The sequence below is a fragment of the Camarhynchus parvulus genome, chromosome 3 (genome assembly GCF_901933205.1).
Source record: "Camarhynchus parvulus chromosome 3, STF_HiC, whole genome shotgun sequence".
Taxonomy (NCBI): domain Eukaryota; kingdom Metazoa; phylum Chordata; class Aves; order Passeriformes; family Thraupidae; genus Camarhynchus; species Camarhynchus parvulus.
In genome coordinates this window covers 54,548,340-54,560,538 of record NC_044573.1, presented here as the reverse complement: position 1 = coordinate 54,560,538, position 12,199 = coordinate 54,548,340, and the positions used below count along the sequence as shown (strand labels likewise).

At 43.7% G+C, this 12,199-nt stretch overlaps 1 protein-coding gene across 1 annotated transcript; it reads right to left on the bottom strand.

Moving 5' to 3' along the window:
* Positions 1–5,867: 5,867 nt before the first annotated feature.
* On the bottom strand, positions 5,868–11,898 carry FBXO5 (F-box protein 5). Its single transcript, XM_030944600.1, has 5 exons — positions 11,842–11,898; positions 9,234–9,964; positions 8,842–8,932; positions 7,750–7,911; positions 5,868–6,488 (listed from the first exon to the last, which is right to left on the bottom strand). The coding sequence occupies exons 2-5, from the start codon at positions 9,947–9,949 to the stop codon at positions 6,237–6,239; spliced, it is 1,221 nt and encodes a 406-aa protein (XP_030800460.1). The 5' UTR covers positions 9,950–9,964; positions 11,842–11,898; the 3' UTR covers positions 5,868–6,236.
* Positions 11,899–12,199: the final 301 nt, after the last annotated feature.

Here is a 12,199-nt window from a genome sequence, read left to right as displayed (position 1 = left end):
AGGATATAAGCTATTTACAAGAATGTTGAGAAGAGTGAAGATTATCAGTACTGACAAGAGAATAACTCTATGAGTATTAGCATGCTGAGAGTATAAATAGATATACTAAAAAGGGTACTTTTTATCTACTATGTGGTTAATTCATGGCAGAGTGGTGGGGCTGTGGTAGTGGTGTAAGGCATTGAGACATCTTATTCTATGTATTTTCCATTTGTGTATCAAGTACAAATACTGAGAATATAACTGCTATTTAACAGAGGTGAGGAGGTCAGAAGAAATGCAAACTGCTTATTTTTCCAAAAACCATTGCTAAAGTTTATACAGTGAGATTGGAAGTCCTGTGGTATTCCTACTGATTTACTTAAACATGTGACAGCTAACATGATTTTTACCCTGCTTCAGAGGGCTCTTACTACTAGAGTCTAGCATCACGATTTTTTACATAACCATGATGTGCTACAAAGAAAGAAAGGGACATGAAGCGATTCAAACTATCTGGATTTCCTACTAGCACACAGGTTTTTTATTGTTGAGTACATAAGTAAACATGTTGCAGAGAGTAAATGTTACGCTCCCTGATGCAAGTATTTTTAAGGCAACACAGAGTTTTTTAATTTAAAAACATCATATGCATTTTTACAAGCAGCTAGTGTTTAAAGTATGTTTGTAAGCAAATTGCAGTTGATGTTTTCTCCGCTAATTTGGTACCGAGGGACAATCTTGAAAATTAGATCTACATATGACTAACAAAAATCTGTTGTACAATGTAATTAACTGAGCCAAGGTGGACCCTCGGAAAATGACACTAAACACAAGAGGTAAGTCTCAGAGCTCTTGTGTCATCATGCTTGCGCTATGATTCATGCATCAGCCGGCTCCAGCGGAGCCTCTGGAAGCAGCTTCCATCCCTGCTGAGCAGGGGCACTGCGCTCTCTGCTGGGCACACAGTGGACACGGGCAGGAAGCAGAGGGCAGTTTTGGGAGGTGGTGGCCCCCACAGCTGTGCCCATCCCAAGTCCCTCGTGTGAAGCTGTAGCTGCCATGCATTAGCCCTGGAAGAGCTGGACCTCCTCCTGAAACACACGGGAGTGTCTCCCGAGCCCAGTCCCTCGGCACAGCAGCCAGGGGCTGCCCGACATTTATATGCCCACAGCAAGAACTTCAGGTAAGAGACACCCCCAATCCTTTCAGTGTGTCTGGCTTGAGGGCCTGATGAAGGCAGAGGGGCTTTTTAACCCCAAACCAGCATGAACAATGACTGCCTTGGTCTGGCTACAAAGAAACATCAAATGCCCAGAGGTCTTGGTTTTCCAGCCCTGGCCTGGCACATTTACACCAGCCAAGGGCAACAGCACTACTGGCACACCCCCAAAAGCTAGCCCAGCACTTGTGAGGTGGGAAATAGGGTAGGGGAGGGGCAGGGTTCCCTCCCTCTTCCCAGACATGCACTTGCATGTCCAGTGACATCCTCAGGGCTGTTCTTCAGACCATGGCCCTGACACTGCAGCTGGATGAGGCTGCAGAGGGCTGGTTTGTGTGCTGGACTGAGATATTGTGAGGGCAGTTCTGAATGCAAAAAGCGGAACAACATAAAACCTCAGCTGCTGCTGAACCATCTTAGTGGCCACTACAACAATGTCTGTTCCATCATTTAAGTCCTGCAACTATTTCTGCCTGTACCAGCAGGCTCACAGAGCCTAGCTGCTTTTATTTTGTGTTGGGAACATCAGCACTATGTTTTGACCTTTATCCTTAAGTTCCCATGGACTGCTTCAGAGGGGAAACCATTCTGACAAGGTAATACTGAAAGTGAGTGGCCCTGACAATTTGTACATCCTTAGGTAAAGACTCAAAAATCCAGGAGTTGTCCGTCTCTGTAACTCCTCGTCTTTTACTCCATATTTCAAATATATTAGAATGGGGATCTTTTCATCACGGCAAGTGTCTTCAAAAATCAAGCATCTCTCACAGTAATGGCCTGGTCCATCCTAGCATTCAGGTAATGGCATGTCAGCTCTAGATTCCAGCCCCTCCTAAGCACAGTGGAGGCACCCTACAAGTGACATAAGCATGCTGTGACTGTCAGATATTTTGCAAGTTGGCACCATTAGCTCCTGCCAGAAGACACATTAGGGTGGCAGCAGAGCTGTTGGGCTGTTGAGGTGTTCACCAAAACCTCCATCATGAGGAACACTATATCCAATCCCAGGCAAAGTTCTGCTGCTTCCTCCAGACCTGCAGTGATGGCTTTCACAGGACAGCTTGCACCCACTGCTTGGGAGTGGTGACTCTGCTCTCCAGTTGTCACCACAAGGGCACAAGGTGGGCAAAGGAAACATCATGTTTAGGGCAGTTAATCACTCCTTGAAGAAGGCATCTGCATTTTGCAGCACAACAAAGCTTTCATGAAAGGCTCCAGTGTATTTTTAAGTTTAGCAAATGTGTACATATCCTACACAAATGTGTTTGAAACAAATGTTAGAATCAGTAATGGAATTCAAGGTTTGAGGTTTGTTCTTCTGGTTGCATATATAATCTGATTCCCCATGACTGTAGTAACTAGATCTACAGCAACAGTTATTAGAGGAGAAGGGAATTCACTCTCTGTGAACACAGCAAAAGGAACTCAGTGAATCCAACTTCAGGCAGTGAGTGAGTCAAGAGCACCATCTCGTGGTTTTCACTTTCCAGAACAGATTTCATTTTGAAAAATCTCCATACTACAGCATAATTTCCTCAAAAGTGAAGTCTTTGTCTTAGGGAGGTCGGGAAAGAATTCTTATTTAGAATCTTAATCTAGATTCCTTCTTTTTAAAGTTTCTAAGGTGGGGGAGAGTTTATATTTTAGGGCTAAATATACAGAATTTTTTGAGAGTGATCACTGATGCAACTATGACTTTTACACTTAAAAAAAAAAAAAAAAAAAACAACCAAAACCAAAACCAAAAACAAAACAACAACAACAACAAAAAACCAACCCACCATTCAACATACTAAAGTTTTGCTTAGTTGCAGTGAAAGCTTTAACTAGGGAGAACATATCTGGCACATGTTGCAGTTTTCCCACACATTAGAAATCAGGCTTCGAGGTGACCAGCTGGGCTAAGGTGCCAATAGTTGCAGGGTTGAGGGTTGTTTTTTCTCTTGTTTTAATTCTTACATGTCCCACATTCCTCAGAAAACAAAGGCTTCTGCTGGAGGATACATTAAATAGATAAGTCCATTCAAACTTGGTCCTGTTTATCCAAGTGACTCTATCATCACTATCAGGCACTTCTCTTCAGCTTCTCTCCTTGCTGTGGTGAGAGCTGAAATTGCCTTTAATGACAAGCAGCTCCTTGGGTTTTTCAGGACAGCATCATAAGTGCAAGAAAGAAGATCTTAAAAATATTAAGGTGTTAATACTGATATTAAATACTGATTTCAGAAAGTCCTAAATGCCTACCTTCGTCTATCTCCCAGCTAGCATTAGTATGAAGGAATAATCTGTCTTCACAGCTGTTCAAGCTGGGGAAACAGCTGCTAGACACAGCAATTTACACAGCAGAGGAACTTTCCACCCTTCCTCACCATGCAGAGCCATTGCTGGAGATAAGTAGGTCACTGGAAGAAATCTGTACTTGCACCAGGAGACTCTGGCAGCCTGCAGGTATTTATCACCCTCTGTAGATCTGAAAGGCGTATGCAGTGTGGGTAAGCAGCTTATCACATTCCTGCAAAGTCACTGGGGCTGCCAACTGCTGAGTTTGAAAGTGCTTTTTGACAACAGCTGCAGTACCTGAGGAGCGCTGATCTCCATATGGCAATTGCCGCGCTCCTGCCTTGGTATGACTCACAGCGATTGCATATCAAAGGCAGGTCCGAGATAGCTCAGCAGAGACATCCACAGCAATCTGCATCTACGACTTTCACACCTTCGGCACACAAATCACTCTCCTCAGCACTCCTTGGGGCACCTACTAGTAGTAACACCCATCATCTTCACTCTCTGAGGACCTGCTTTCTCCCTCAGCTGCAGATGCTAGCATGCCTGGGTGGGGATTGATTGTCCACCTTCTTTTTTTCTGCAGCTCACCATTCACTGAAACTATTTATGAGGAGACCAAACATCCTGTGACTTCCAGGAAGCTGCATGGTTTTATTCAGGCTCCATTCTCAGTGTTACTGGGCAAGTTTTGAAATGCTGGGCAGGATTATGATAAAGAAATAGCGGTGCCACCCTAACAGATCCTATGCATAAGAAAAATGTGTTGATTACAGATCAAGGTCCTGAAGATGTCACTCGCCTGTTGAAGGCTTCAGTCTTGAATGTCTATTCTGATTAAAACTAAAGCTGGTAGGCAAGGATCTGAGGATCACATAAGTCAAAAAGGGTTGGGCAAGTGAAAACAGCCACAACGGTTTGCAGCAGATCCATTACAGCTTGGCCAAAGCTTCATTAAGTCAAATAATTTGACCTTTCCAACCAGGTTTCAGGCAGAAGGTACTTGCTCATTATCACTTAGAAGTTAGTGAAAAACGTTCATTTTTATCTTATCTGGAGGTAACAAGGGATTTTTCTCAAAATTCTTCATGAACAGATAAATTTCTATGGCTAAAAATGAAAAAAAAGGAAGAAAAAGAGCAGCTGTTCTTTACTCAGTGTACAAATTGTTAGGCCTACTAGAAAGGCCTAACATTTCCTTTAGAAAGCTTGAAAATATAAAAAAGTAAACTTGATTTACCACATGCAGTTTGAAAGCACACAATTTTAATTCAAGATGTATCCTACAGTGCAACACCAGTCCAAGAGTGAATGCCTGTGCCATATTTCTTGAAACTACTATAAGAAATAGCATTTCTGTTTGGATCACATTATCTGCACTCTTCAGAAAACAGGGATTTCAGTGGACAGATGAAAATTTTAACAAATTTTGCTTGTAAGATTCCTTATCTGTGTGTGCTCAGCCTAAGACTTGCTGTGGTATCAAGCTGGTATCATATGTATGTATCAAGATGGTACTGTCTAAATACCAGAATAAAGGATAATAGGATTACAGATTCATAGAATGGGGTGGGTTGGAAGGGCTCCTAAATATCATCTAGTTTCAACTCCCCTGCTGCAGACAGGACACCTTTCATTAGACCAGGTTGTTCAGCGCTCCATAAACACTTCCAAAGTTGGGCATCCATTTTCTCTAGGAAACCAGTTTCAGTGTCTCACCACTCTCACAGTAAAGCACTTTCCCCTAATATCTAAAATACTTTCTCCTAACTTTGAAGCCATTTCCCCCTGTCCTGTCACTACACACATTATAGTTCAAGAAGAAGGACTACAGTGCAGTGCTCCCAGTCTGTCATTTACTTACCAAAGAGGGGAAAAAACCACCCCAGATAATTCCACAAAATTACTAGTCTATTTCTTGAAAGCTTGCCTTTCTTTACTGTGGGATCAGGACTATTTTGCAGTGAGCTAGTTTGGCAACAGTAGCATAAATCCAGCCAAAAGAAAAATTTCCCTTGAAATTAAAAGGAAGCGCCGGCACTATTGACACTATAAACAATTGCTGATAAGAGCCTTTAGGGAAGATGCAGGAATACAGCATGACAATGGATTCAGTACACTGCTTCACACTAACTCAGGAGGACTTGTCCTTTGTTGAATCAACAATTTAAAGAAGTACATACTAGAAAACCTGCAAAAAGAGCATGAGAAGCACTAGGATGACAAAATAGGAAGGTCAGATTTACCAACCAAGTTGTTGAGAATAATCATTTATTTTCACATTTACAAGACATATGAATAATATTTACAAATATATACAAATATTAAAATTAGCTTGTGAATTCAAAAAAAAGTCGAAGTATTTTTTAGCAATATAGCCAACATACAGTACTTTTTTTTTGAACTTAGAAAAGGTTCAAGAAATGAAAGAAGAAATGAAGAGAAATTTCAGATTCACATAAGAGAAGCCATCAGAGAAGATAGTATTATGAATGTCCACATTATAAAATCAAAGGCAAAGCTTTGAAAAACCATAAAATCTAGTCTCCCTCATATTTTCGTATTAAAAGGGGCTTCACTCACCTCACTCAACAGCACTAGAAATGCTTTTAAAACCTTTCTGAGCAGGATGATTAAATAGTACAGAGGAATAACAGAACCAACCATTTTTATGAATATGGAATAGCAGAAAGCATTCTCTTTGTGAGTGACTAAAAAAAACTTCTGCCAATTTGTACTGGGGGGGGATGGATCACAATCGCTTTAGATTCTGTTTGCTTTTCTTAGTCCCAGGAAGCGGCCCCAGTGCGGAGCTGTGTTTCACTGGTTTGCTGCTCACACAGTCACTGGAGCTGTGGTAGCTGCACATGCACTTGGTGCAGAAGTCAAAGCCACAGCTTTCACGATTGCACGTTGCTCTTTGGAGGTAGGAGTCATACTTGGCAGGTGAGCCACAGCGATGGCAGGCTTTAAGGCTTTCAGTGTTCTTCAAGTTCCTGGCAGCCTGTTGGGAAAAGTACACACAGAAAATCGTGAGTAGAGGGCAAATACATCCTCCAAACACTTCATAATATTATCTTAGTGCCACAAAACGTATTATAATGCCTCCTAATGTAAGGAGACAAACTAAAGTCTTAGCCTAATTCTTGTTGCATCAAAATCTGATGGAGTTCCAAACAGGAGTAATGAGGATGTAATTGCAGGTATTTTGAACTGGAATAGAGGTAGCCACTGTAGAATTCTTAAAATTTAAAAGTTAAAGAACAGGCTAAATCAAGAGCAGTAAGGACAGTGGCCTTCCTGAACCTCCCAAACCTCATTCAAGGATAATGATACATATTGTGTATAGTGATGATCTAACAATGATCTATGTTGTGTATAGATGTATATACCAGGAATTGAATCTTAAGACTGCTACTGAACAGTTGTACTTTTACATTCCTAATGCTACGGAGTCCTATGTAGTAGTAGTATTATAGCATCTTGATTATACTTTCCAGTGACTTTTCATCTTCTCTTACTGCATCAATTTGAAGAATAAGACTTGAGCATAAAACCTTTTTCTAGTTAGGAAAATCTTTTGCTTACTAGCAAGCAATAACATCAATAAACATTTTTAAAAGTCTTATAAGATACAGGTGCAGGTCTACATTGCAAGTATGTGGGAAAAATGACCAGCTTAAGAAAGGTAAATGGGAAACAGGCTATTGGCAGTTATTGACAAATGTGTGACACACTATAAATAATTAGTTAAAGTAATTTTAATGCAAGGTTCACAAAATACCCCACAAAATGATTAAAAGAAATATGCAGTGCTAATACTGCATATTTCTTTGATATTTTTCTTTGGTATTTTTCTTTTTTTTTTTTTCCTAATTGTCCATCAGTTTTGAAGCAAAGTTGACAGTTTTTGTGATATTGCTTATCTGGAAAATATGTGATTCATTATAAACCCATGGAAAATAACAGGAAATTACTAAATTTCTTCATTTCTGAGGAAACAAAATTTAAGCAAAGAAAATTCACTAAGTGAAATTCTTAAGGAAAAAAAAAGGATGTAGGACAACCCAGTATGTCAATATTCTCTCCACTTAGCTTCTGACATTGTCTTAAAATAGGCATACTAAGCAAAAGCTGGCAGCCATATTAATAAGAATTACAAACACTTGAAACTGGAGATGCTACTTTCAAAAATACGCTTTACAAGGTGATTGTTTGCCAGACAGCACGAGAGAAATTAAAGAGCAGTGGAAATCACTACTTACCTCGGAAAACTCTGTGAGCCTGCTGTGATTCCTAGATGCTTTGGATCTGGTGCTTTTTTTGTTCAAGTGTTTTGGTGGGGTTGCTTTCTGAATGGAAGCTAAGGACACTCTGTAGAGAACATACTCTCTTGTTGCAGCATGCTCTGGTGCCTTAGTGACATTCTAATGAAAAGAAAAACAAAGACTTAAATTCAGGAAGAGAAGTTACCTGATACAGAGCTTTTTGCTTAACAGAAGTCAGTCAGTAATTTTAGATTCTTCCTCCTGGTTTCCAATAATACAGCATCACACTAAGGAATGCTACTGATTTTACATTATTTTCACAGCTACTTCTGTTATAAATGCATGGAATGGCTCCCTAGTTCCTGGTCAAAACCCAGTCATCTTCTCTCATGTAATTCATCAAAAAATTTTAAAGCAAAAATCAGTACTTCCAATCCTTTATGGTGAACAGGAATGCTTGAGGCTCTCTTTGCGAAAAATAAACTCCGCCCATCTGTTTTCCAAGTTCCCAGTTAAACAAAAGAGCATACAATAGCATGGAAGAACACTAGTCTAGTGTGGATGGATCAAGTATTTTTATTTCACAGGACAAAGGCATTAGGAATAGCTCATAGTATGAAAAGTTTTTCAGTTTTCTGTAGCAGGCAGGGTGGGCTTCAGAGACTCCTGCTATAAACAGAGACCCTGATTCACAGAGCCACCTGAGCAATTTACCTCAGTCTTCCTCCCTCCTTCTGGATCAGTGGGGATGCTGAAGCAAGCAAGTCCCTGCTGGGAGACTCTAGGTCTTGCCCAGTGGGCTGTGCTGGCAATGACTCTCTCCTTCCTGCCTTTCTCTGTAACACAGGACTTGTGGAAGTTCTTAAAAACATCTGCATCTCTCCTTGGGTCACCTTCTCAGTTAAACTTCCTTGGGGTCCCCAAAGTCCCTGAGGTAACTAGCAATGCTTGAGACAAGGCATCCTAACGGGACAAACTTGTACACTCCAGTGACAGTTTTCAATCTAAGAAACTTATCTGTGATCTCTTAAGCTTAGGAGGACACCTGAAATAACAGAAGAACACTGATGGTTCAGTGCAAAAACTTACAGAAAGGTTTTTCACAGCTTTGCTATAGATTTGGAAAATCCATTTATCTTCTTGTAGAATCTTCTGCCATGTTGTGCTGACTTTGGCAAAACTGCAACAACAATACAAACACATCAGTTGCCTCCTAGGAAAGGGATTTATTAAATAGCAAGAATAACCTTTTTCTTTTACGTAAACATAGTGTGTTCACAGTTGTAGTCTTTAATTTGCCTTTTAGGGAAAAGACACATTCTCCATATGTATCACAGCTTACATTGTCAGTTAATATTTTAATATATTAACACATAATACTAAACATTGAGTAAATGTCACAAGCCCCATATCTAAAACATTAAGGAATGTGATTAAGTTTTTTCCTTTCTAGTGAAATACAATAACATGAACATACTTACTTTACTAAATCCATCTCGCTGAGATGCCTTAAAATGTTTGCTAATATATGTTTCAGGTCCTTTTGGAAGAGTTCAGCAAGAATGTCTATTCTATCCAGCCCCATTTTCTTTCCAATTAAGTTACAAAGTTCAAATTTTCCCCTAGAAACAATTCTATCTACAGCAGCCCAAGACTTGAGATTTCTTTTACCACTTTTTTTCAAAGTTGAGCAAACCACTTCTTCATAATGGATTACTGGCAACAGCGTCTTCTTTGAAAACTGTTCTTGTTTTTGGTTCTTCATGAGACAATGCTTTGGTGTACCACAGAGATTCCCAGCCAAAGGTAAGCTATCCTCATGTTCTATTGCATCAGCATAGTGAGTACTTAACATAGAGGAATAGCCACTGTCCTCATTAAGTTTACTGCTTTCCATTGCCTCCATTTCACAGATACCTTCATCAAGTCTCTGGGTTACTTGGTTGTTTTCTTTGTTATGTATGGGTCTTTCTCCATCTTCAATATCCAGATTTCTGGTGGCTGCATGGTATGAGTCACTAAGGAGTATTTTCTGATGTTCTTCTGCGCAGCTTTTACAAAAGCCTTTCTCATAATTCGAGGGGCACGATTTTTCCAGTCTTGTTTTCTCCACAGCACATTTCAATGGCGCAAACCCAGCACGAAGAGAATCAAAATCACGTTTCATTTTGCAAGAGCGGTTAAGGTTTGATTTCATTTTATTGTTTGTATTCTGCAAGAAACAACAAGGGCAAAATGAAAACACAGCATAAACTAGATCACAAATTCTTTCTCTTACAAAGACTCTACCATGCTCCCCTTCTGACTCACCCTTTTTATGTGACTCACCCTTTAGTATCTAAAATACAACTAATGGAACTAAGGATTTGAACAGCCATTGATTATACCTATGTAAGATCTTCCCAAAACCTAGTTTTATGCTGCATATTACTAGGGAAAGAAAATCGACTGAGTGATTTACTTGGTCACCATTTCACCAGCATGAATGAGACACATCAGTGCTTCCACTTCCTACCATAAAGGTAGCAACACAGTCAAGACACTTGAGGTCCCTGCAAGGGACACCAGTGGCAGAGGGTCCATGAGTGGCTGCAGGCCTGTGCAGGCCAGAGAAGACTGAAGTTTGCATCCAAGACCAGAAGCAATGCTGCTGCTGCAGCCAGATATCTGGCATTTTTGAGAAGGGAGGAGGCTGGGGGGCACAGGAAAGGCTTGAGTGCTCACATGTGTGAGTAAAATACAAAGGAAGCAGCCATACCTAAACAATGGTCAGAGAAATAAAGGTTTAAGCATGATTTAAAGAGGATGAGAGGTCGATAGATATCATAGGAGAATTAATATGCCCTTTTCTTGCCCTGTTCCATTCCCCTCCCCCGCGAAATGTGGTGCTATCTATATTAAAAATTGCGGGGGGATGGGCGGGAGCTGAAGGGGAGAAGGAGGTCATCTCTCCCCGGTTAAATCTAAAGGGAAAATAAATTTCAACATGCTTTGCAATCCCTAGGAAATAGAAGATCCCCGATTTGAGTAAGCATTTTAAAGGATTTAAGCACTTCCAGCAGTTTTGTAAAGAAGAACGAGAAAAATGTGTTTCGTGAGGGACTTAGAGAAAAAGTTCCCTCTTTGTATCTACATTTGGTGTGAGAAAGGAGCAAATAGGCTTATGGCTTTGTATCGTGTCAGTTGGGGGAAGAAATGAAAACCCTTCCTAAGCCTCCTCCTCCTCCTCTTCCCTTCCCCCCGTCCATGCGAACGGTCAGAGAGGCTTTTGGGCTGAAATCCTGATGATTTGGAAAATGCGCCCAAATCACATTTCGGTGCACCAGGGCCTGCCCCGACCCCCGGAGGAGCGGGCTCAGCCGCGGGGCCCCGCGGCGCTATCAGGCTTCTCCCGCCCAGCGCTCAAGATGGCCCGGCCGGGTCGGTGCAGGTAGACCGGGTCCGGGCTCCGCCGTGCCCCACGGTCCCGGGAATTCACCCCTCGCCTTCTGGAGCCTCTCGCAATGGAGGATTTCCCCCACAACGGAGGATTCCCCCTAACACAGGGGTGGCGGGGCGGGCAGGAGCGCGCTGGGGGGATGCTCTTCCGACGGCGTGGCCGGAGGGCGGGAGACAGCGCGGCGCTTTCTCGCCGGCCACTGCCCGCCGGCGGGAGCTGGGCTGAGATCCGCATCCCGGCCGTTCCCGGCCCCGCCAGTGCGGCGAGCAGCCGGGACCACCCCACACGCGGCTCCTTGGCGGGATCGGGGCGCTCCCTGGCCACCAAGGCGCCACCATCCCATCCCATCTCGTCCCGCCGGCGGGATAGCTGCGGGGTTAGGCGAGGAGACCAGTGAGACCGGGCGGGATTCCGCCAGGAATCCCCATCCCCAGTCCAATCCCCGCCGCAGCGCCGCTAGCATCCGCACGGTCCCGCCACCACGTACACCGGCAACTCCCGCCTCCCCATCCAAAGAGCCCTGACGGCGGAACCCCGCTGCCCCCGAGCCGGCCCGAGAGAGGCGCCCCGGCCGTGGAGCCCCGGAGCCCCAGAGCGACTCCCGACGGAGCTCGGTTCCCGGCGGAGCTCGGTTCCCGCTCCTCGCTCACCTGCAGGGCTGCGCCAGCGCCGCCGCGGGCAAGGAGTGAGTCCCGCTCGCGCCGGGCGCTTTTTAAAAACTTTAAATTTGGTGTCCAAAACCGCGGCAGCCAATGGCGAGGCGCCGAAGCGCCGGCCGCGGCCAATGGGCAGCGGGCAGGCGGCGGGGGCCAATGGGAGGTGCGGCGGGCGGGGCCGGGCCCGCCCCTCGCTTTCCCTCCTCGGCCGCCGGGGAGGGACGCGAGTGGTGCGTCTGCGGCTCCCGCGCGGGCCGCTCCCGCCCGCCCCTTCCTCCCGCCCTCGGCCCCGCACCGCTCCCGGTCCCGCAGGAGCCCGCGGCTGCCGCGTCCCGGTTCTGACTCGCGCCTG